The sequence below is a fragment of the Macrobrachium nipponense genome, chromosome 1 (assembly GCF_015104395.2).
Source record: "Macrobrachium nipponense isolate FS-2020 chromosome 1, ASM1510439v2, whole genome shotgun sequence".
Classification (NCBI taxonomy): domain Eukaryota; kingdom Metazoa; phylum Arthropoda; class Malacostraca; order Decapoda; family Palaemonidae; genus Macrobrachium; species Macrobrachium nipponense.
Window position 1 is genome coordinate 157395312 of NC_087200.1, and position 24760 is coordinate 157420071.

The 24760-nt window shown below is 42.4% G+C and overlaps 1 protein-coding gene across 1 annotated transcript in view; it reads left to right on the plus strand.

Annotated features, from left to right (window-relative positions):
* LOC135219784 (U3 small nucleolar RNA-interacting protein 2-like) overlaps nucleotides 1-24760 on the plus strand; it is a 183140-nt gene that overhangs the window by 94289 nt on the left and 64091 nt on the right. Inside the window, exon 4 of the mRNA XM_064256858.1 lies at nucleotides 5874-5995. Within this exon, the coding sequence (XP_064112928.1) occupies nucleotides 5874-5995 (122 nt within the window). The remainder of the gene's footprint in view (nucleotides 1-5873; nucleotides 5996-24760) is intronic.

Genomic DNA, 24760 nt, shown 5'->3' on the forward strand with positions numbered 1-24760 from the left:
CCTGGTGGTACCATTCGACGTGAAGTTGACACAGCAGGTTCCGCCATAGGGGAATCCCTCTCGGTGCCTTGGAGAGAAGAGCCAGGAGGATTCTAAACAGCCTGAACCCATTTGGGTGCCCCAAGAATCATCCAGAGATTCTGCATGATCCACATCCTGCTGATCACAGCTTTAATCAGGCAAAACGGGAAAAGGCATTTACCTCTAGGTTGTCCCACAGGTGTTGGAACACGTCCTCTGCAACTGCCCATGGGTCTGGAACAACAGAGCAAAAGGTCTCTAACTTCCTGTTGAACCGGTTGATGAACAAGTCTATGACTGGATGCCCCCTTAGACTGAATAGCCTTTCCACCACGTCCTGGTGAAGGGACCATTCGGTTCCTATCACCTGATTCTGGCGGCTACTGCCCACGCATGCACCTACACTGTCATCTGGTGTAGCTTGAGAGAGGCGAGTTCCTCTTGCTTGTTGACATATGCCAACACAGTAGTGTTGTTGCTCATCAACACTAGAGAGTGTGCCATTCCCTGTTCCCGAAACTCTTGGAGAGCCAGGAAGGCTGCCTCGAGTTCCAGGACATAGATGTGAAGGCGCTTGTCATGAAGGTTCCACACTCCTGCACTCAGCAACTCCTCCAGGCATGCGCCCCATCCCTTATTCAATGCGTCAGAGAACAGGAGCACGTCCAGAAGAGGAGTGGAAAGATCCACTCCTACAGTGAGGTTCCTGTCAACTAACCACCAATCCAAGTCTTCCCTCACCTCCTGCAAGAGAGGAATGAGGAATGACTGAGGATCCATGGACTGGGTCCAATACTCTCTCAGTCTCCATTGGAGGCACCCATGAGGGACCAGCTTCTCCAATGATGACAGGTGACCAATCAGGACTTACCAAAGCCAAGTAGGTTGCTCCTGCCTTGAAAGGAACAGCCGCACTGCCTCTCTGACCCTGCTGATATGAGAGTCCAAGGGGAAGATTCTTGCTGCTACCATGTCTATCAGCATGCCCAGGTACAACATACTCTACTTGGGTTTGAGATCAGACTTCTCTAGATTTTCAAGATCCCTAGATCATGACAAAACTTGAGAAGTCGATCCCTGTCCTGTAGTAACTGCAAGTGGGAGCTCACCAGGACCAGCCAATCATCAAGATACCTCAAAAGACGTATCCTGTACGAATGTGCCCAAGCCGAGACCAGGTTGAACACTTTCATGAACACCTGGGGAGCAGTCGAGAGTCTGGAGCATAGTGCCTTGAACTGGTAGACCATTTCCCCAAGGATGAAACGGATGTACTTGTGGGACGACCGATGGATGGGTATCTGGAAATACTGTAAGCATGAAGTTGTTCTTCCTGATGGAGGCCAACTCTAAACGTGCTGTCTCCATCTTGAACCGAGTCTGGCGAACGAATCGGTTCAGGGGAGAAAGGTATATGACCAGTCTCCAACTCCCTGAAGTCTTCTCTATGAGAAAGACTCGGCTGTAGAAGAGACCAGTCTGACATGACTTCTACAGCAACCTTGCTCACCATCTTCTGCACTTTTTCAACTAGTGCTTGGTGTTTTGTTGATCCCACTACGTAGGAAGGAAAACAGACCAGGTAGTTGGTGAGGGGTGGTGGAGACTTGAAGGGAGTAGATAACCCTCTGGAAGGACATCCACTACCCAAATCTCTGCTCCGTATCATTGCCAAGTTGCCCAATGGCTCGATAGCCAGTTCCCCACCAATGGCAGCAGCTGGAGGGGAATGCCGACCCTAGCGTTTCCCCTTCTTCTTCTTACCCTTACCTCCCTTCCCCAAAGGCAAGGGTGGCTGAAAGGGGCGTGCCGGCACGGTGCTCCTTTCAAAGAGGAAGAAGAAGGCTGGGTTGTTCCTCGAGCTCCCTTAGAAGAGGAAGACTTCTTTGTGGCCGAGGAAGTGCTAGCTACACTCGGTCTAGCTGCAGTGAAGCACAAAGGCACTGATGCCTTCGCTTCGGCCTGGTGAACAAGCCAATCCTTGTCGCCATCCTGACATTTGTCCACCACAGCATCTACCTGTTCTCTATTGAAGAGAGAGGTAGAACACAGCAAAGGTCCTTTTTGCCTTGGTCTAGGAGAGCGTGATCTCCTGGACAAAATGCTTTCCCAAGGAGAATGCAGCAGTTCTTGCCATGCTATAGCAGCGCTCAGCAGCCGGTAACAGGACTGGTAGCAGCGCTGGTGGAAGCCGAGCCCTTGCTAGAAGCACTGCTGCCAGCCATGACACGGCTCCCTTCATGGCGAGAACATGCATCATCCTCACGACACACCCTAGTCCTCTTCAAGGACAAAGCCTCTAGCGAAGAGGTCTGTACAGAGGACCTTCTCTTAGCTTCTCCAGAAGCCCTATCTGAGGCGTAAGTTGAGCCTTTCGTATCTCGAGGTACCACTGTATATACAGACGGCTCCAAAAATAATATCTGAGTTGGAGCATCTGCATATTCGAAAAATATATTATCAAAAGAAGCCTACCTTTAATATCATCAGTATTTACTGCCGAAGTCACAACCATACAAATGGCTCTTGATATAATATGTGAGAAAAAAGTGTGTCTATTATTTTCAGTGACTCACTCAGTGCTATAGATGCTATAAGTCAGTATAAACCAGCAAACCAAATAGTACAAGAAATAAAGATAAAAATTCATCAACTCCTCCAATCAGGATTATCAATAGAAATATGTTGGATTCCAGCACGTGGGAATAAAAGAAAAGGAAAATGCAGACTTGGCTGCCAAATTAGCCTGCACTATCCCTCCAACAGTTACACATGCCCCAGTGTCAGACTGGATAACATCTGTCAAACCATTGATATACCAAAATTGGAAAAGAGAATGGTCCTTAGTGCCAACCACCACAAATAAACTTAAAAGTATAAAAACTGAAGTGTATGCATGGAGGACATCTTCACAAAAAGAAAGATCAGAAGAGGTAATCCTAACAAGGCTCCATATAGGACACGCACGATTCTCACATGGTCACTTTGATGTCAACACCACATGCTGACCCAATGAAGTGTAATAGATATCAAACACCCATGACAGTGCAACATTTACTTGTTGAATGCCCAAATTGTGCACAACAAAGATCAATTTATCTACGGAATTCAAAAATGAAAAGTATTCTTGCTGAAAGCAAAGATTTTTCAATCAAATTTTTTTTAATAAAACAGGTTTCTTAAATAAAGTCTAATTTTTTTCTTCTCAGGATTAATCCCTGAGAACCAGCCCGAGAAGAGTCTACTTAAGACTCAGAGGTCTAGAAAAACTAAGCCCTATTAACAATATAATAATAATAACATCCACAAGTCGACAGTTGCTGTGGAATTAGAGGAGTGCTCAATGTGAATTTATTAACATGCAAATGAATAGGAATGACCAGTCTACTACTACTCCTTTGAGGTCCCTCAGGCTTGAGTAGGTTTAGTCTGATTCAGACTCATATGCCCTTACACTTTATCTGATCTAAGGAAAGTTTGACAAATTTTGAGTGTTACAAGAATTGCTCGATGACTCCCGACACCCCTATTAGCCTCAGCGCAAATGATTTTTGGACTTTCAAGCTCTCTCTGTAGATGTCACTCTTATTATTCTATTTAAAATAAGTTGAATCCAACTACTAAATTCCATGCAGTTCCACTAACTTTTGCGTCTCACACTAAACAACTTATAGATACTCAACCATCTCCTCCCACTAAGGGGATTGTCAAGGTATCATAGATTCTAGCCTTAATCGAGTGGAAAACAACCATGGCCTTGCAACAGAAACAGCGGTTTGTGTATTCCTCATGGTACCGTTCTAAAAGAATTTTTAGCACCTGTACCCCACTAAAAATCAGTTTCTCTGCTTTCTTAGATATAGTAAGAGTTTTTCACTGTCTGCTTTCAAGGTTATCATTCCATACTTTCCTTGGTATTGTGTCATGTGCAGTTAGATGTGGCCTATGATCAGCACCTATGGTGTTGAGATTAGTTAACATTGAAGCCTGTACTAATGAGTATCTGTCTCTCTCTGGAATTTAGACAGTTCTAAATTTCATCAGTAGATCCTTTATAGCTTCTAGAATGAGTTCCATCACAGTATTTACTATTAAACTTTTAGTTAGCACTAGCAGCAGTTAAGAGGGTAAATTTATTGCAAACACTCTCCTTAATGCTGTAATAAAGAGGAATGCTGTTTTGTCTTTTTCCATTAGAGCCGAGCATGATTTTAAGGCTTTTTTTCTGATATTTGTAAGAATTGTAATTTAACCTCAATTGGGGAAGAAGAGAAAACATTTCTCTGCCCAGGTAGAGCAGTTAAAATTTACTTCGATGGGTTAAGCCTGGAAGAGGCAAAGTTATCCTTTTCTTTTGTAGTTCTAGGAAACCTTGAGTGTTGTCATCAAAGGTTAAGCCTGGAAGAGTCAAAGTTAACCTTTCATTTTGTGGTTTTAGACACCTAGAACATCTTTTTCAAAGATTAAGGTGGAGGAGGTAAATTTTGATCCTGTTTTGTATTTTAGAAAACCTAGTACATCTTTGTCAAAGGTTAAGTCAGGAATAGGCAAAGTTAACCTTTCATTTTGCAGTTTTATAAAACCTTGTATGTCATTGTTGAAGGTTAAGCCTAGAAGAGTCAAAGTTAACCTTTTGTTTTGTGGTTTTAGAAAACCTAGAATGTCTTTGTCAAAGGTTAAGCCTGGAAGAGGTAAAGTTAATCTTTGTTTTGTGGTTTTAGAAACCTAGAATGTCTTTGTCAAAGAACATGAGGTTCTCTGTGACATTTGATTAGGTTAGCACATGAGAACTATCTCCTTACCTTTTACCTTTATGGAAGGTAAACATTCATATTGTGAGAGCAGTTGCAACTTCATTTAGTTTCAAGACAATTTTTTGCTTGAGGATGGGATTAATGGGGTGTGGTAAAAGTGCAGTTTGGTTTTTGCCCCTCACTACTTGAAGTGTGCAGTTGTGTTTGAAAACAGTAAATCCCTTAGTCCTCTACTAATAGTGAGGAAAAGTCTTTTCCTGAACTGAAGAAAGAGCAATATATTTGGCTCTTTGTTTTAAATCCTGGGTTTTAATAAATTTGGGAGCATGAAGGTACATATATTGTCTAGGAGCATACCTGTAAAACATACAGGTATATTTATTTTTAGTTGACTGGTGTTTTATTGGGCTTTTAATCCCAGGCACAGGGGTCCTCTCTTTCCACTTATGCTTCATCTTGGCTGATTTGAAATGGTTTTCTCCAAAAGGCTCTCTTTGCTTCACACTTACGAGAACTCTCTGAATGAAATTCAACTTCGGGCGACAGTAAGATCCAAAAAGGATTCTATATTAGGTAAGAATGTTTTGAGTTTCATGCAAGAAACCTTTTAACAAGTGGCTGTGCAGATTTTGTCTAGCTGCACTTCCCACCATCCTCTTGTCAGTGTGGGAATCAACTATCTTCAACAGTAAGATTCATATGAAAATATAAATTTTAATAATAAAATTTATTATTTGGATACTTACCTACTGTTAAACTAGACCCCACCCAGCCTCACCACACTTAGAAGTGCTGTCAAGGAAAATTCTGACAAGAGCTAAAACATTCTAAACAAACATCTGGAGATCAGGTGTACTAGACAGTCATCTAGTCAGCCATTCAATCCTAGTTTTGAATGCTGACTCACCTATCAGCGCAGAGATGAAAGCTATCTTTAATAGTAGGTAAGTATCCAAATAATAAATTATATTATGAAAATTGTATATATTTTTTTAAAGCTGATAAAGTTTGAGTACATCAGTGTAAGGCTCAAGTACAGGTGAAGCAGAATTGTAAGAAGAATTCATAGTCTGTAAAAATAATTTTAATGTGTTACAGATAGTATAGAAGGCAAAAGGCTTGGCCACATACCTGGAGGACGCAAAGGAACAGAAAATCTTCATACTGGTCACACCTCTCACATATATTCACTTGCTGTTTCCAGTGATGGCAGATTCCTGGTAGGTGTTGTTCTTATCTACACATATTTCAGTTGTAGTAAGAAATAAATGCTTATTGTTTTCCCTTTATATACTATTGGATCTTCTTTATTTCTAGAGATATTTGCTATACCATTTTTATGTCTTCTCATTTTATGTTTCATAAACTAGTTCACAACATTAGATGGATATAAAGTAATACACCTCTCATATTTTTTTTTCACCTTAGTGAATCTAGGGTAGTGTTGGTTATAAGAAGCTATCCTAGGTATGCCAGGTAAATGGAGTTGTAGAAGTATTGTATGTGAGAATATTTCGACATAGAACAACATTACTACATATTAGGTTTTCATACATTATTAGGTTTTCATGTGTACGTAAAACAAAAAAATAAATAAAGTAATTCAGAGCATTTTGTCAACTTATAATTGTGAGAAGAGTTTGGTTCTGATGATGAATATTTATTAGTGATATTTTTTCAGTGAGATGGAGTAGTATATACTGAAATGAAATTTTTTATATTAAAATATTTTAAGTAATATGATAAACAGTACAACATCATTGCTAACAGTTGTTTAATAAAATTTAAAGCATTACTATTATTTTGGATGAATCTTTCTTACTGTTAAAGATAGCTTATATCTTCATGCTTATAGACCAGTTGGCATTCAAACAAAAGAAGGTCACTTGGTTAATGTGGATGATTGTCTAGTTCAACTGTTCTCCACCAGGTGTTTCAAATATTTGAGCTCATGTCAGAGTTTTCCCTTTTGCCATTGTGTATTTCATGGTTTCCATATACAGGCAGTCCTCGGTTATTGGCGGGGGTTCTGTTCCAGGCAGGGTGCTGATAAGTGAAAACCACCATTAGCCAAGTTTCAGTTAATGGTGCCTCTGTTTGGTATGTTATGGCGCCATAACTCTATTATCGGCACCTTATGGCGCCGTTAACTGAAACTTGTTCATTATGGCGCCATAAATCACAGATTTTATGGTGCTAGACAAACACCATAAAAACGCATTACCATTAACTGATTCCGCCGATGACCGGGGACTGCCTGTATTCCCCTTTCACTGACTATATTTTTATTTGTTAGGATGTCTTCCACTGGAAGCAAGGCTAAGAATAGTATTTGGTTCTACAGTAATGATTATTGTGTTAGCAGGATTTATAGTGTGTGATCTTTAGGGTTGATGTGAGGAATGTAGGGATTGTCTAAGGACTTTAGATTGTGAAAGCAAATAATTAGGTCAGATCATAAACCTGTCATTCCACTTCTTTCAGGTCCTTTGAATGTAGTTATCCCAGTTCAGTCTGTGGCTTTATCCTGTGCTTATACTTTAACCAGTACTGAGAGTCCTCTTTAGCTCCATTTTCCACTCCCTTTTATTTCAGGAAAAGCGTATTGAGCAATTCAAACAGGATGTAAACCATATTTTAGAGTCGAGAATAGGTGTGTGTGTGTATTTATATTAGGGAACCATTAATAACAAGTGTGACTGTATTTATATTAAGGAACCATTCTGGATCCCCCACCTCACAGAGTGCAATAATTTTCACATTACCGTGTAAAATTAAGGTGTCAATGCCCTTTCCTATCTGTAGCCCAAGCATAGGATTACCCTGTGACAGTTGGAGGAGATTGCTGCCAGGGGATTGATTATGACTACTACAACTGGTGCCACAACACCTAGGTTATTGATGCTGTTGCCAGGGAACTGGGCTGGTTCTTGAGAGAAGTGGTTCTGTGCCCTCCGTCGCCTGCCTTTGTTTTTCTTGATTTGAGTGTTCTTTAATGCATTGACAAAGATTGTTTTAGTAAAAGTAAATCTTTGCACCATATTTTGACTCTTCATTATTGACATATAAAAATTAGGTTGTTAACAATAATTGGACTAATATATGTATACGTAGATAGTGTTATTGATAATGATGTGTCTGTAGCGAGTTGTTCTAATTCTGAAGTTTTGTTGACTCGATTGGTAAAACAATCTCTTTTAACATGTACTTCTAATTCTAAATCCTTACCTGCTTTATCTTCTCATTGAGTAAATGTTTTTTGTTTCCAGTTTCTATGGCGCCTGGTGGTGCTTTGTCTTCTCTTGCTCAGCAGAATTGTGTCAACTCAGATGAGCTGCTTCAGACTGCATTTCCTTCAGTCTCCCCTTCAACTGAACTGGTGATTCATTGTGAGGAGTTGGCGCTTGTGGACCTGACCTCTTTAGTGGGAGAAAAGTTTTAATCAGAGGAGCCTCTTTTGTTATTTCAATGTCTCTGGAGTGTTGCACTTTGCTTCAGCCTCATTTGATAGAAGAAAGAGGTGCTATAGAGACTAGGTCTTTGTTATCTTCAAGTATTTTTAAGAAACCCAAGCTATCCCTTTCAATTGTGACATGCTTCAATGAGATATCTTGTATTTCTGGAGCCCAAGTGACGCCCAGACCGCCGCCATTTTAGACACCTCCGAACCTGAAATACAGTAGTACCTCAAGATACGAAAGGCTCTACTTACGAAAAACTCGAGATACGAAAGCCAATGCGAAAAATTTTACTGCTCTACATACGAAAAGTTTTCAAGATACGAAAGGTTGTTGGTGTAAAGTTCAGAGATTCGCCCCCCGAACCACCGAGAACAATTTTAAAACTCCCGCGCCGCCAACTGAGTAAACTCGCCACCATCCTCCCGCTCTCCCATTGGTTCCTGATGCTAGTCACCCATAAGGTCCTGCTCTCCTATTGGTCAGCATCTACCCCTTGTGGTTTAAGTATTCTATTGGTAAAAGGATGCTGTAAATTGAAAAACTTATTCATGCAATACATTTAATAAAAAAAAAAAAAAAAAAACAGTAGGTAAAGATAGAATAAAGAATAGAAATGAATGGTTATTATACTGTTTGGTAGTTTCAGTAGTTGAAGAGAGATAATGAAAATTTATGGCTTACTGTGTAAAGTGATTGCTTGTCGATCGTTCGATACTCGTAAGTGCTGGATGTAAACAGACGTTTGGAAGCTTTTTTTGTTTGTTTGTTTGTTTATTATAGTTAATGGTTACTTAATAATTATTTGAAATGAGTACATGCAATATATTTAATAAAAAAATTGTGAATTAGATATCATAAAATATAAAATAAATCAGACTGCCAACAAATACGTATTTTTTAGAATTCTTCTTCTGTTTTATTATTACGTTACGTATACGTATGTTTCATTATAGCTGTCAGTAACTCGGTATCTCCATTAGGTAAAGATAGAATAAAGAATAGAAATGAATGGTTATTATACTGTTTGGTAGTTTCATTAGTTGAAGAGAGATACTAATGACAATTTATGGCTTACTGTGTGCTAGGAAAAATGATTGCTTGGCGCTCACTCGATACTTGTAAGACGAGTAAGAGCTGAATGTAAACAATCGATTGGAAAGTTTGTGTTTTTCTTTGTTTGTGTATTATAGTTAATGATTGATTAATAATTATTTGAAATGAGTACATACTGATTATTTATACATTTTATTGGCATATTCTAAGCTTTTAGCTCTTGGGTTTAGATGTCAGAATCATAGACTGGGCTACAGTAGCAACCGCTAACATAGGCTAGGCTTATTTCTAAGGGACATATGCTAAAGTCCTAATAAATGCAGTAAAAATGGGGTTGAACATTACATGCAGTTGAATATTACTCAAGTATGTACAGTATTTTGCCTTTTTGGAGTCATATTTCTTCCGTCGGATCGGCGTTGTAACCCTAGAACATGTGTTTTAGGCCTGGAAATATAATTTACTGGGGTGTTTTTGGAGGGCTTGGAATGGATTAGCCATTTTACATGTAAAATGTGTTTCCAAGATACGAAAACTCATAATACGAAGGGCGCCTCGGAACGGATTAATTTCGTATCTCGAGGTCCCACTGTATAAGAAACAGATGAAAAAGCCACCTCCCTCGCAGGAAGCAAATTAACTCTCGAGGAAGAGGGGGTGACATTACACAATCAGCCTGAGGACCTCCTGATACTTCCAACGACAAATTGATGAAAGAAAAGAAGGAGACATAGAAGCGACAACATTAGCATCATGGGGTGTGACTGAGGAAGAAGATGAAGCATCTGGGCGAGGTGAAGAAAAGCCTTCCCACGAAGGAAGGGTAGAAACTCTATGATGCTCCCTCTTACTATAAAATAACTTCCACTGTGCTCTAGGCCACGCACGACATTCAGGGCAGGGATTCGTTATGGTATAAACATTAGCATGACACCTACTGCATGTGGAGTGTGGGTCTGTTGCTGAAGAAGCCAGGAAATGAGAGTGGGGGAGACCTTAAGACTTTAGGCCCTTTATCCATGGTAGCATGGTGTTGGGAGAGGGAACATAGGGAACTTCCTGTTCCTTTGCTATCCTCTCGCCTTGAATCGAAGTTTTGTGTCTATGTATAGGAAACCTGGGGGTACTTTGTAACTAGAGTAATCCCCAGTTTTTCATACAATCAACTTACCTGTCAGATATATACATAGCTAAGACTCCGTCGTCCCCGACAGAAATTAAAATTTCGCGGCACACGCTGCAGGTAGGTCAGGTGATCTACCGTCCTGCCCTGGGTGGCAGGATTAGGAACCATTCCCGTTTTCTATTCATATTTTTTCTGTCGCTTGGAATGTAAACAACGTTTGCAGTTCCTCCTGACTTGATTTTTGGATTTCATCGCCATCGATCTTCTGGGGCTATCTTTTGCAGGGAAGTACTGGATCTTTGGTTCGGCATACGCATATTAATTTGTTTTAATAACTTTGGCTTTGAAAATTTCGAAGAATTGTTTACGTGTAACTACCGAACTTTTCGGTAGACACTCGCATAGTTTGCAAGAAGGAAAATTTTGATATTTATTCATAATAACGTGTAGTAAATGTTTAGAATTTGCATTGAGGCTAACTTCCTTCTTGAGGAAGTCAGGAATAGAATTAGTTACGCTTCCTTTAGAAGTTTTTATAGCTCTCGTACTAACGATCAGTTAGAGCATTAACAATACTAGTAGTGTTGTATCCTCATCTCCTTCTTACTTCACAGAATCTTCAAATTCATATTGCAATTTGAAGACAAAGGAATGTAGCTCAAAATACGAGCTATTGAAAGGTAAGAAGTGATTTTAGTGTTAGTGCAGTGGAGGGTGCGTTCTGATCGGCTCTGTTTCGCTCCCAGGCCTAGACCTCTTCCAAGCTCACATACCCAGAGGAGAAGGAAAGTCGAAAGCCTTACGGAGGTTATGGAGAATCCCCACCGATCAGGTGTCCCCTCGGCAGGATCTGTAGAACGTCCCAGACTGCCAAGTTCGCCATTGGAAAGGCGTCCTAATTAGTAGAGGGTGCGTCCGATCGGCTCTGTCTCGCTCTCAGGCCTAGACCTCTTCCAAGCTCACAAGCCCAGAGGAGAAGGAAAGTCGAAAGCCTTACGGAGGTTATGGAGAATCCCCACCGATCGGGCGTTCCCTCGGCAGGATCTGTAAAACGTCCCAGACTGCCAGGGATAGCCATTGGAAAGGCATCCTTTTAAAAGTGCGTCTCTTCTTCCGTTTCTTCATCTTACATCCGAAAAGACGAAGAATGTACATGTTTGGAGTTCGGACGATCTGGCTCGTTCTCTGAAAACTAAGAGAACACTGAGCGAGAGGCTGAGAGCCAGCCAGCAAGCTAGCGCGAGCCACGTTCCAACAGCCAGCAGCGAGCCGCGCTCCAACAGACTAGCGCGAGCCGCGTTCCAACAGACTAGCGCGAGCCTCGTTCATACAGATAAACGCGAGCCGCGTTCCAGAACTTTTTTCTTGGCGCAAGGCGCCTTCAAAGAGAAAACAGACGGCTAGACTGAGGAGCCTTATAGTAGAGTGGCAATCAGAAGGATGCTTCCATTGAACGTTTACTGGCAAGAGGCTCGTATAACAAGACTAGAGGCGCTCGGATCTATCAGGGCGCACGGGACCTTCCACGCAAGCGGAACGTTCCAGGAGCGAGTCTCCTTTCTAGCGTGCGGAACATTCCAGGCGCGCGGAACTATCCTGACGCCAGGCGCTAGGCGCAAGGATCCAGACGCCAGGCGTCAGAATATTCCAAAATCTTCATTTGAGAGAGAGGTCAGTCGCGAGACTCCCTCTTTGAGTTTTTTAACCTGAGCAACTTTCCCCTGGCAAATGTGCAAGATGTCGCACAGGCGGCCGTTGCTTTTGTCAGAAGGATTCTGATACTAAGAGAAGCCCCTTTTCAGAAGACTCCTGTGTTAGGCAGTTCCTCTCAATGCGGACTCTCTCCTTCATCCATGCTCTTCCCTCGTTTTGAGGAGGCAAGAGCTTTGGGAGTTTTTCTTAATAAGAATCTCATCGACGTTTGGGTATGATGTCGGATAGGAAATATCTACTTCCTTCCGTAAACCTAGTGATGAACAGGAATTCTGTCTCTTCCGCAATTTATGAGGAAATCACGAAGATTTAAAGAGTTCCTGGATTAACTTCCTTCCTTAAGGATATATATATACTCTTTCATTGTTCTATTAACGAAAAGAACGAAGATAGTAGAAGGTAGTAGAGTATCTGCTGGATGAGAATACGATACGGTCAAATCATAAACACATACCGTAGTTACTTCTTTGCTGTGTAACTCAATTACCAGTATCCTTCTACGACTTTCCTAGGAAGGACTACGCTTAAAGGGATTGTTAAGACAACACCTACTTAGCTTCTAGATTTATCGAAGTCTTGTTTCGCTTAAATATGCTTTAATAAGAAATTCCTGAAGTTCGATAATAATTTTATAAGATTCCTTTATTAAAGGGAGTAGCTGGCAACTCTGGAAGAGTAAGGCCAGACGGCTAACGGAGACTGCTTTCGCTGAGAGCCTGAGACCAACGCAGTGCCGCAGTACCATGTAGGTGTCAGTCATGAGCGGTCGGGTTTATCTCTCTCTCCTGCGGGATGTAATAACTATCCGTATCTCTCCCCTACAATCGCGGTCTTAACCTCGGATTGAGGGGATAGTTAAGCTAACATTAATAAATATTGTATGCCTTTTGCTAAGAAGCTTTCAATAAGAGAGATAGTACAACCTTTCAATGCTGTTTACCGTTGGTAACATTATTAAAGGATTCTATCGCAGCAGAACATTATATTATATAATGCTCTCAGGCTTACGAAAGCATAGCTTATTAGAGTACCTGCTCAGAAGATGGATGAGTCGATGGGAAACATTCTCTTTGTTGGCAGAACTTGTTTCCCTGAATGGACTATACTACGTATATAGTTTTTTTTCCTACTAAACGGAATAACTGTGAAAGGATGTCGGGTACCATAAAGGCACAGGTGTTCTGGCACATAACCTAAAAAGAATTAGAAGGAAGCGCCAGCCTGGCGCAATGCGCCAGAAGCGTCAGCCTGGCCACATAAGCGCTAGAACCGCCAACCTGGCGCAATGCGCCAGAAGCGCCAGCCTGGCGCAGTGAGCCAAGAGCACCATCCAAGATTTTCTCGTTTTAGCGAGTTATTAAACCTAAGAGTCCAGTAGCCTCTCGGACACCAGGCTCGGTAACGGCAAGATTCGTTCCTGATTTCGTTACCCATTTAATCACTTAATCCAATTCTACGACTCTCTCATATCGCAAAGAGCATTGAGAATCTCTCTTTTTTCGCTCCTGTTCGCGTTAACAAAAAGAACCTTCTCGATCGACGATAATAACTGTTAACATGTTTAACATTTATTGGAAAGAGTTGTGAGAACCTGCGGAAAGTCTTCTTCATAGATCTCTTAGTAAGGTAGAAGACGAACAGGCTTCCTATAGACTACTTCCTTTTCCTCGAACCAAGAGAGGTAGCAATATACGCCATCTTTATTTTTTTTTAGAAAGGGGAATAAACTTTAGTCTTTTTTCCCCTAAATATAAATTATTTGCAGAATTTAAGATAAAGGGCGTCAAAGAAAGAGAAGATAATACTTTATGCCTCATTTTGGCCTTAGAGAGGTTGGATTCACAGAGGTCACGTTCTTCTCACAGTATGTTTTGGAAGTCTTTTCCAAGACAGTCTGAATATTCTATCAGCATCTATTATAAATGGACCTTAACAACCTCTCCACTCTGAGTCTGTCTGCGTGCAGACTGACCAGAAGTGGACATGAATGAGAGGATTTTTCAAGGTAAATGACAATAGTCATGGGCAAGATATAGAATTGCTGCAGATCGTGGTTAGAGGGAATGAGGAAACTGTCCTCTTCCGATACCTCTGTGAACCACATAGCGGTTTTTTCTTCCCTTTCAGAGGGAAGAATCACCTTTGTATATATCTGCTATCAAAGAACGTAGTAAAAGGCTATACTCTGTCTCTATAAAGGGATTGGAGATAGCAGAGGATTAAGATCTTCAGGATCTTATACGATACCTCAATATGACAAGAGTAGGATATCATGTACTTATAATGGGATCTTTTTTTGTGGCCACAGATTCTATGTTCCGACAAGATGGAACTGCTCCTCATCAAACTTCTTTGAGAAATTTTTATGAGGGAATTCTTTGTTTCTCTTGGTCCCAAACGATCAAGAAGACAAGTGAATTTTTTAGCATTGGAATCTCGCATCAGATTCTATGGAGATAGGCAATGGGTTCTTGCCAGCATAGTATGTCTAGAAAAGAACTAAAACCCCCTATTCCTGATTCAATGTTTTCAGATAGAGGTTTTGTTGTCCAGGCAGGGTACTTACGTTTTCATCTACAGTAGAATGGTTAAAACGTTTGCCTACAGAGTCTTTGGAATGCGATGACGCTCGAAAATGCTTCCAGAAGGTGTTCAGAGGGATACAATAAAGAGCTAGAAATCAGGAGTACTACCAAATTTCAGCTCGGAGTCTCCTTCGACTTCCAAGCTTCTTCCCTTCCTTCGGACAAGGATAGGGAAGATTCTGCAACGAGAAGGCCCTTCAACAGGTAAGAAGAGATCTCGTGAGCAAGGAAGTACTCAAGAAGGATCCTCCTCGAGGAAGACTCTTATCTCTCATACTGTTAGATATCCTATCGTATACTGGATGTAGCTGACTACAATCACCTCCCCTTGCCGGAGAGGCCAAAGCTCAAAGTGGAAGAATTTCTTCCACCCTTCTCCAGTCTTGTGATTTACTATTGTGGATGTTCAGGACTTTCAGACAATGTAGCGCCAACCAGGAGCCTTATGCTAAAACAGGCGTAAAAAACGCCAGAGGCAGACAGCCCCAAGAACACTGTCATTGTCTGATGAGGAGAAAGACGGGCCTACAACCTGACACAGTTGCGCTAGATGCGAATATATAGGACGGATAAGAGTGTCCGATGTGGACATTGCCAGACATCCTCGAGACTCTACCAAGCTTGAAGCTCCGGCAAGTGGGGAGGAGCCAAACAAGGCGCGAGGCGCCAGGCAGGCGCCAGGCGCCAGGCAGGAGCGAGGCGCCAGGCAGGCGCGAGGGTACCAGCCAGCCGCGAAGAGAGGCGCCAGCAGGCGCGAGGTACCAGCCAGCCGTGAAGCTCCAGGCAGGCGCGAGGCGCCAGCCAGGCGCAAGGTGCCAGCCAGGCGCGAGGCGCCAGCCAGGCTCAAGCCAGGCTCTAGGCGCAAATCTCAGCTAAGGAGCGAGGCGTCAACCAGATGCGAGGCGCCAGTCAAGCGAAAGGTACCAGACAACCGCTAGGCTCCAACCAAGAGTGAAGCACCAGCCAGGCGCAAGGTTCCTGCCAGGCTTCAGGCTTCAGACGGGAGAGATCCATTTCAAGAAAGCCCTGGTCTTCTTTGAAACATGGAGATCTCCTAAGCACTTCATAAGTGACTTGATTCCTTCAACAGCTGAGAATTAAAAGCGCAGGAAGTGCGCTCTTTTGCAAATTCTTGTTCTTTACATAACAATATGTCATATAAGACATATTAGCTGTGTTGTACGGTAGAGGCAACTCTGTGTTGACTTCTCATTACACAAAGGATGTCAAGTTAACCTACGATAGATCCTTCTCTTTTTTTTTTTTTTGGTTTATACGTTTCTGCGGATACGTTACTGGGATAAGGAGCCGACACTGATCCTTAACTTTGAGTTAAAGTTTTTTAACTTAGTGAAATTATTGGGGTTTTTGAAAGGAGTGTGGGGATAACTCTTTTCAATGTGAGTGTGAACCCTCGTGTTAGGATCAGGTGATCAGGATCGGTGTTGCACTCCTTCATAAGGTGTATTGTCATAGAAGTGGTCCAGTACCCATTGACAAAGTCCTTTCAGGCTCTGCCGAGTAAGCGGTTCATACCCCATCGGCAGACCCACAAGAACTCTTAGCCATAGATCACATATATCGCTAAAGTCTTGAGGTGATGCAGACTACCGGGCAACAGCCACGAAGTTTACCACCTATCAGATAGGAACCAAGGTTTTATTGTTATACCTACAACATATGTTGTTTACCTGTCTATTCCATGTTAGCTGTCTCTTACCCTCCACCAAAGGGGGTCAATCAGCTATGTATATATCTGACAGGTAAGTTGATTGTATGAAAATGATATTGTTATAATACAATAAAGTTTCATACATACTTACCTGGCAGATATATACGATTAATGGCCCACAGCCTCCCCGCAGGAGACAGGTGGAAGGGAAAAAATATGAATAGAAAACGGGAATGGTTCCAATCCTGCCACCCCAGGGCAGGGGGGCGGTATATCACCTGACCTACCTGCAGCGTGTGCCGCGAAATTTGAATTTCTGTCGGGGACGACGGAGTCTTAGCTATGTATATATCTGCCAGGTAAGTATGTATGAAGCTTTATTGTGTTATAACAATATCATTTTGTTTTTAATGGTTTGGGTTGTGGTGTAGGTGCTTGTGTTCCTTTGTGTTCTGGTCTGCACCCAGGGCAAGGGAATCTTTTAAACTTTGTCAGCATACAGTGTACTTCCTCTGCTGCTAAGTTCCCAATAATGTAGGGGCAACCCTTGGCTACACTGCCACACTCACTACAAGTTGAGAGAAGCGCCGGACAGAGGCAGTAACCACTTGCGGCAGCTCTCTCAACAGGTAAGGAAGTACCAGAAAGTGAGTGGGACGTTTTCACCTACACAAATGATATTAGTGCCACTGCGCAAATTTTTATTTTTAAGCTGCTATAGGTTAGGAATGTTACGGACCGAGAGAGAGGTGTCCGCTCCAAGTTCGATATTATTATTAACAAAAAGAATTCAACACCAACAGTTGAAACTGGGGATACGAACATAGAAAGATACACAGACACAGCAAAAGTTTATTTACAAGCTCACTAACAGAGATAAATGCAGAGTGGTTTCTCCTATTTACATACCATAAGTAAAATCTTACAATGCGTGAACTGGGGAAGAAGTGAGGTAATGCAAGTACTTGCTAGCAAGTTTTGCGCTGTCGGAGATCTATGCTCGAAGCGGTGGCTCCACAAAAGGAGAACTGAAATTACAGACGTCTTCTTGACTCCATATTGCAGAAAACAATGCCTATTCTTGATACTCGAAGGGCAGGAACCCCTCAAAACCTCTTGTACAACGTTTCTTCCCTGCCTCGGTCGTCCACTCCCGGACGACTTGACCAGATCCCGATTAAACTCTCGAACGCCTTTTTTCTCTGATCCATCGTCTGTTCTTTCTTCTCTTATCTCTCTGATGATCTCTGCTGCTGATCTCTCACTGATAATCTGATCTGTGACTCTTACTGATGATCTCTGCTCTCTTCTACTTCGTCGGTCGTATTTATAAGGCATTCTTGGGGCGGGGCTTACCAGCGAACGTCACAGGCTCCCGAGATTACCGGAACTTCTTTGAAGAATCTTGACGGAATATTGCATCAGAAATCATGGCGTTTCTCATGACACTTCGGTGCCTGTCGCGTTTCCCAACACGCCCAACGATTCCAGAACAATCATGAGAACAGGCGCCTCCAATACATGCGCGAATGCCTCCGTGCTGCAGAACTTCTTGAAGATGCGTTTTCATTTCCTTTAGCTTATCTTTTGTTGCTATGAAGCGCTTGCCATGACAAGTAACCAATAGCTATGTAATTACTTGATTAATATACATATATAAAACTTTATTTTATCAATTGGTATTAAACAGGGTACTCTATTTTCATATTATAATAGTCACATACAATAATTCTTAAATTCTATGTTAACCAATCAACCTAAAAAGTATTTTTAAAATAAATGAAGTTGAAAAAATGACAGGAGATAGTTGAAACACAGAAGACCCACCCAACCTCCAACCTTAGCTCAAAAGTGATATACAAAATGACATTTAAGTTATGTTGGTGCCTTTAAGCCAATAACAATTGCAAAAACTCCCATACAGACAACAGCCCTTCCTACCCTCCCAATTCATCTCACCTAGCATTTAAATATCAGGTGATGAATTACTGTATTTGACAATATACAAGAACTCCCAGTTTAAGAAGGGATTTTGTTCCAATACGTAATACAAACCATCGGTCCTTTAACAATAGGAATGTAACTTGCGGCAGCTGGAACCGGTCATAAGCTTCGAACAAGGGAGTTCGGTAGTTAACTGCTTGTCCGACAGTCAGCGCACCGTGCGACTGGGGGGTGAAGAACCACTTTGCTTTTGGCCGCGCTGGTTGACAGACGTTTTCTCCACTTCTCTCTGCCCGCCATCGTCGCATGCTTCGTACCTTTAAAACTTTGGTTTGCCTTTATTTCTAGTGTGCTTGTGTGAAAATCCAGTAAGTACTTGTGATTTTTGTAATTACAGTGGTACCTTGAGATACGAAAGGCTCAACTTACGAAAAACTCAAGATAAGAAAGCCAATGCGAAAAATTTAACGGCTCTACATACAAAAAGTTTTCAAGATACGAAAGATTTCTGAAAGTCTGAGATTCGCCCGGATAACAATTTTGAAAACTCGCGCCGCCATCTTAGTACTAGTAGACTCGCCACCATCCTCCTGCTCTCCTATGGTTCCTGATGCTGGTCACCGCATGAGATCCTTCTCTCCTATTGGACAGCATCCCTCCCATCATGCATCTTATACGTACGTGGTGGCGTGCCTACCTCGGCCACTTCGTACCAGCATCTTTATCGTACACACGCGGCATTCGTTCGGTCCAACTATTTTGTTTAGTAACGTAAATTCGTTAGTGATTTCGTTGTAGTACGTATTATTGTGTTGTGCAAAAACTTTATTGTGTAACTTATACGTAAATTACGTACAAGATAACGTAGTCATGGGTCCCAAGAAAGTTGAAATTCACGGAAATAAGCACATGCTCTCTTTGGAGACAAAGATGGAGATCATCAAGAAGTACAAAGCTGGTATGCGATTGAGTGTGATCGCAAAGGAATACGGGCGTAATCCGTCGACAATAGGCACCATCCTTAAACAGAAGGATGCCATCAAAGCAGCTACACCGTCGAAGGGCATCACTATTTTGTCCAGCAAGAGGAGCCACGTGCACGACGAGATGGAACGGCTGCTCCTCGTCTGGATAAAAGACAAACAAATCGCTGGCGATACGGTAACGGAGACAGCAATCGCCCACAAGGCCAGCGCTATTTTCGACGATTTGATTGCGCAGGCGGAAGACGACAGAGGGGAAGGGACTTCAACGCCAACCCCAGAGTTCAAGGGTTCGCATGGCTGGTTCGAGAAATTCCGTAAACGGACTGGCATCCATTCGGTGGTGCGTCATGGGGAGGCTGCCAGCTCGGACACAAAAGCGGCCGAAGCATTTAAGAAAACTTTCAATGAGATGATGACGAAGGAAGGCTACAGTTCTCAGCAGGTTTTCAACTGTGATGAGACTGGCCTTTTTTGGAAAAAAATGCCTCGTCAGACGTACATTACGGAGGAAGAGAAGAAGCTACCCGGGCATAAGCTATGAAAGACAGGCTTACGCTCGCACTTTGTTCGAACGCCAGTGGGGATTGCAAGGTGAAGCCCCTACTGGTGTATCATTCCGAGACTCCTTGAGCCTTCAAGGCCCACAAAGTGCTGAAGGAGAAGCTTCCAGTGATGTGGAGGGCTAATGCAAAAGCCTGGGTAATGAGGGTTTTGTTCACGGAGTGGGTAAATCTATGTTTCGGCCCGACAGTGAAGAAATTTTTGGAAGAGAAGCGCCTCCTCCCCCTGAAATGTCTGCTGGTGTTGGTACCAAGTGATAAAAACAGAAAGTTGAAAGCAAAAAGGAAGAACCAAGTGGTGAAAAAAAGAAAGTTGAAAGCAAAAAGGAAGAACCAAGTGATAAATAGAATGTTGAAAGTGGTGATGAAGTTGAAATTCTGTAAAAAAAAAAAAAAAAAAAAAAAAGAAAAAAAAAAAAAAAAAAAAAAAAAAGTACGTAAAAGTAAAAAAAAAGTTAAAAATTAAAAAAAGAAAAAATTTAATTTTTAGTTTTTGTGTGTTAAGTGTTAAAGTTTTGTTAATCTGTTTCTTAAATTTAGTTTTAGTTTTCCTTAAATTTTTTATGTGTTTTCGTAAAGTTAAGTATACGTACGTACATACGTTATCTGCCGTTTGTCCTCCTCCGCCTCTGCCGCCACTTTCGGAGATAGCCTCACTTGAAAGGTAAGCTTCCACATTTTACGCACAGTATATTTCTTGTTACCATGTACAGTAGACCCTTGACTCACGAACACAATCCGTTCCTAGACCTTGGTCGTGTTCCAAATTGTTCGTGACTCGGAGCTAACTTTCCCCATAAGGTTTAATGGGAATAATATTAATTGGTTCTCGACCCCTACGAACCAATATATATTATGTATATTTTGCCTTATTTTACACAGATAATGTAAAAGTCAGTGTAAAAAACCTTAATATATCTAATAATATAATTTAAAATGGTAAACTAACACTATAAAAACGTTTGTAAAGTGAACACTTACTATGACTGGCGAGACTTCTGGCTTGACGGACAAGAGAAGAGGAGGGTGGTGGGTGGGGAGGAGGTTATTGTGCGGAAGGAGACCCTCCCCCATCCAGGTCGGGGAGATCTCGTTCCGGAGATTCAACTCTTCTAGGTTTTTTTGGTGAACGTTTTAATCACAAACTTATCCAATGTCTGTTGCCTTTTCCTTCCTTGCATAACTTTTCTGAAATGGCTCATTAAATTTTCATTGAGCATATTCACGATCCTGTTCGTAACAATTTTGTCCGGATGATACAATTCAAGGAAGCACTGGACATCATTCCACTTTTCCAATGCGGCTTTTATCACATCACTGCTGACATCTGTAACTTCCTCCCCAGCCTCCTCTTCGTCAGTTGATTTCTTTCTTTATTTCAATGGTTATCTTCCTCTGCACCCTCTTCTCACCATCACTCTTCACTTTCTTACTTTCACCACCACTCTTCACTTCTTAGGGCCCATTATGAAGAAAATCACAAGTTTTAGCGCAAAAAATGCTAAGCGAATTGACGAACGTCTTGTACACAATGAGATGAGACAAAGAGCGATGCGTGGGTGACGCCGTGCGTGGGCGGCTGGAGGATGGCTGTTCCCATGGCAACTCAAACGCTCTCACGTGTGCTGGGCGATTTCGCGCATTTTTCAAATGTTTGTGTCTAAAAATTAGTTTGTGAAACAAAGTGAATTGTTATTTTCCAGAAATTTCCAGCATTTTTCAAATGTTCATGTCTCAAAATTAGTTCATGACCCAAACAGAATTTTTATTTTCCGCATTTTTTTTTTGTTCGTATCTCAAAGTTAGTTCGTAGGTCAAGGGTGAAATTTTACCTATAATTTTGGTCGGGGATCGAGTTGTACGTGGGTCAATGCGTTCGTGAGTCAAGGGTCTACTGTACACTAATATACACTTTATTTACAGGTTATTTTGCATTTTGTTATTAATTTAGGTATTGAATGGTCAAATTGTTGTAGTATTTCATTGTTTATAGGTCAATTTAACTTTATTATGAAATTTACTGGGGTGTTTTTGGAGGGCTTGGAACGGATTAGCCATTTTACATGTAAAATGTGGTCCAAGATACGAAAACTTCATGATACGAAGGGCGCCTCGGAACGGATTAATTTCGTATCTCGAGGTACTACTGTATTCTGTCATTATGGATTCTCGTGAGCTGGAGAGTTCCCCACGCCCCACCATCAGCCGCAGACTGTGCCCTGGTGTGGAGGGCCGCAAGTGTGGGACCTTCCGCTCCTTTATCGAGGTAGATCCTCATGATTTATGTGCTTGGTGTCGGGGGCGTGAATGCTCCTGCACCGAGCCTTGTGATTTGTGTTGTTTGTGGTCGGAGGAGCAATGGGCGCGATACGAGGGGAGGAAGAAACAACGTAAGCCTGCCAGGGAGTCATCGGAGGGTTCTCCGGCTACTCCCCTGGTCACGGACACATCGTCTTCTTTCCTTCCTCCGTCTCAGCTCCCACGTATGGCTCCTTCCCCTTGGGGGGGGTTGTTTTTCTTGCTCCTTCTCTTCACCCGATCGGTCGAGCGTGGAGGAGGGGGCGAGATACCCCGACATCCAGTTTACGGGGTCTTCTGTTTGCTCAGGGGAACCCCCCTACTAACCCGACCTTTGCCTCCTCAGGTGTGCCTGCCGTGAGTGACGACCTCGGTCAGGTTTGGTTTTCATTGGGACTCCAGGGGACACCAAGTGTTCGGGGGCTGTTGTATCACCTGGCGAGTGGCTCCAGACCGGTAACCCACGGTCTGGTAACCACCACTACCACCACCATGTCAACTCCGGGGTATGCCGCCCTCCTTATCTGGTCTATACAGGCGGCCCTCGGTTAGCGGCAGGGCTCCCGTTCCTGGCTGCCGACGCTAAGTGATTTTCGACGCTAAGCGATTTTAAAGCCTACGGCCGCTGCATACCTACTATGGAAACTCTAGACCAGTCAAAGGCGCCGTAATCCCACAATGGCGCAATATGTAAAATTATATTCATGCACTTTCACGAAAGTGAATTACTTATACTTCATGAAAGGGAAATTACTTATATTTATTCATTAATAAAATAAGTGTTAGAGTTTGATTGAGGAAATGTATATCTTTCTTCCTAGTTGGGGAAGTCAGAAAAGTAACTATCCTTTAGAAGCTTTATTAGCTCTTGTGTTAACGAGCAATTATAGTAGTAACAGTACTAGTAGTTGTTGCATCCTCATCACCTTCTTTCTCCGCAGATCTACAATATCATATTTGCAAATTGTAGACTTTGGATATAGTTCAAATGCGAACTCTTAGAACGTAAGAAGTGAATATAGTGTTCCCCCCCCCCATTACAATGGAGGGTGCGTCTGATCAGCTCTGTCTCGCTCTCAGGTCTAGACCTCTTCCAAGCTCACAAGCCCAGAGGAGAAGGAATGTCGAAAACCGTAAGGAGGTTTCAGAGAATCCCCACTGGTCAGGCGTCCCCTCGGCAGGTTTTGTAGAGCGTCCCAGACTGCCAGGGATAGCCATTGAAAAGGCATCCTAAAAACAGTGTTTCTCCCTTTTTATTGCCTACTGTTCCACAATGGATAGGAGAACTTCGAATGAATGAAATTGACGAAGATCCTCGTATAATGCCTTCTGGTAGAATTATTCAAAATGAGAATGACATTAATCGATCCACCATTCGAAATCAGGCGACGATTTAAAGCCTTCTAATATTAGAGATCATTCGATAACATTGTGATAAAGTCATTGTTCGAACATTTTTTCGCAACTAGACGAGAGCGCTATCCCATGGGGTATGAAATTGTTATTTCAACATAAAATTCCCCATCGGTGCATTTTTAGATATAGATCTATTCTGATGAGAACGATTTAGATTATTTGTCAATCGAATGAATTATATGGATCTCGTTGAGTGCGGTCAAGTCCAGTCTTGGGTCTGTCCAGCCTCCCCTACTCCCTCCGCGTAGGGAGAGAGGGAGACAGGCACGGGTGGAGCGAGCGAGGACGGACCTCCTCCCCGGCTCTATGGGAGAGCGGGAGGAGGGTAGGGTGACTGGACGGGCGCCTGGCTGCTTCGCGATCACATGGTGACCACGGAGCGGTAACATAAGAAAACACATAAAAAAACATAGCCTAGGTTAAAGCAACCAACTAATCAGTGAGATGCTATCGAGAAGCAACAAAACTGATGAGAGGAAGCAATAAACTGGTGGGGACCATGAAATACAGGACCTAGGCTAACGTAATATGCCAGACGCCGTAGGCTAATCTAAAATACATAAAATCACTAAAATTAAATTAAAATGAAAGTAAGAAAGTCTACCACTCAAAGCTAGCCGGGGCCGATACTAAGAGCTGTGGCTAGGGTCTGGATGGAAAATTGCCTACGCAAGGTAAAGAAGACATGCATGCATGACATAAACCAAGTAGGCTGGACCCCTAACATAATAAAGATAACTAGCAATAGAGCGTTTAAGTAACAAGGGAAGGTTCTAGGTATGGAAGACCAAGAACGAACCCGCCACGAGGCAGAACAATGCCGCCATGCTTCCGACCAAGAGCCAGTATTTATACCTAAAAACGGCAAATACTGACTCAAAGCTGGAAAAAAAACAAATAGAAACCTAACAGATACTTAACTTAGCTGATGCGATGGCTGAACGCTCCATATCTAGATAAATCCTCGTAAGGGGCACAAAAAACACAGAGAGCAAAAAAGTACGTGTTGTACACAGTGCGCTAACAGAAAGGATGGCCACCAGAGGCGCAGCAGTCGGCAGCGTGGGATGGAGTAGTAGTAGTTGCTGCCCACTCTGTGGGTCGGCTCCCCTCTTGTGGGGGTTTTGTCGTAGGAGATTTCTATTGGTAAGAGGTTCGTGGTAGTGGTCTC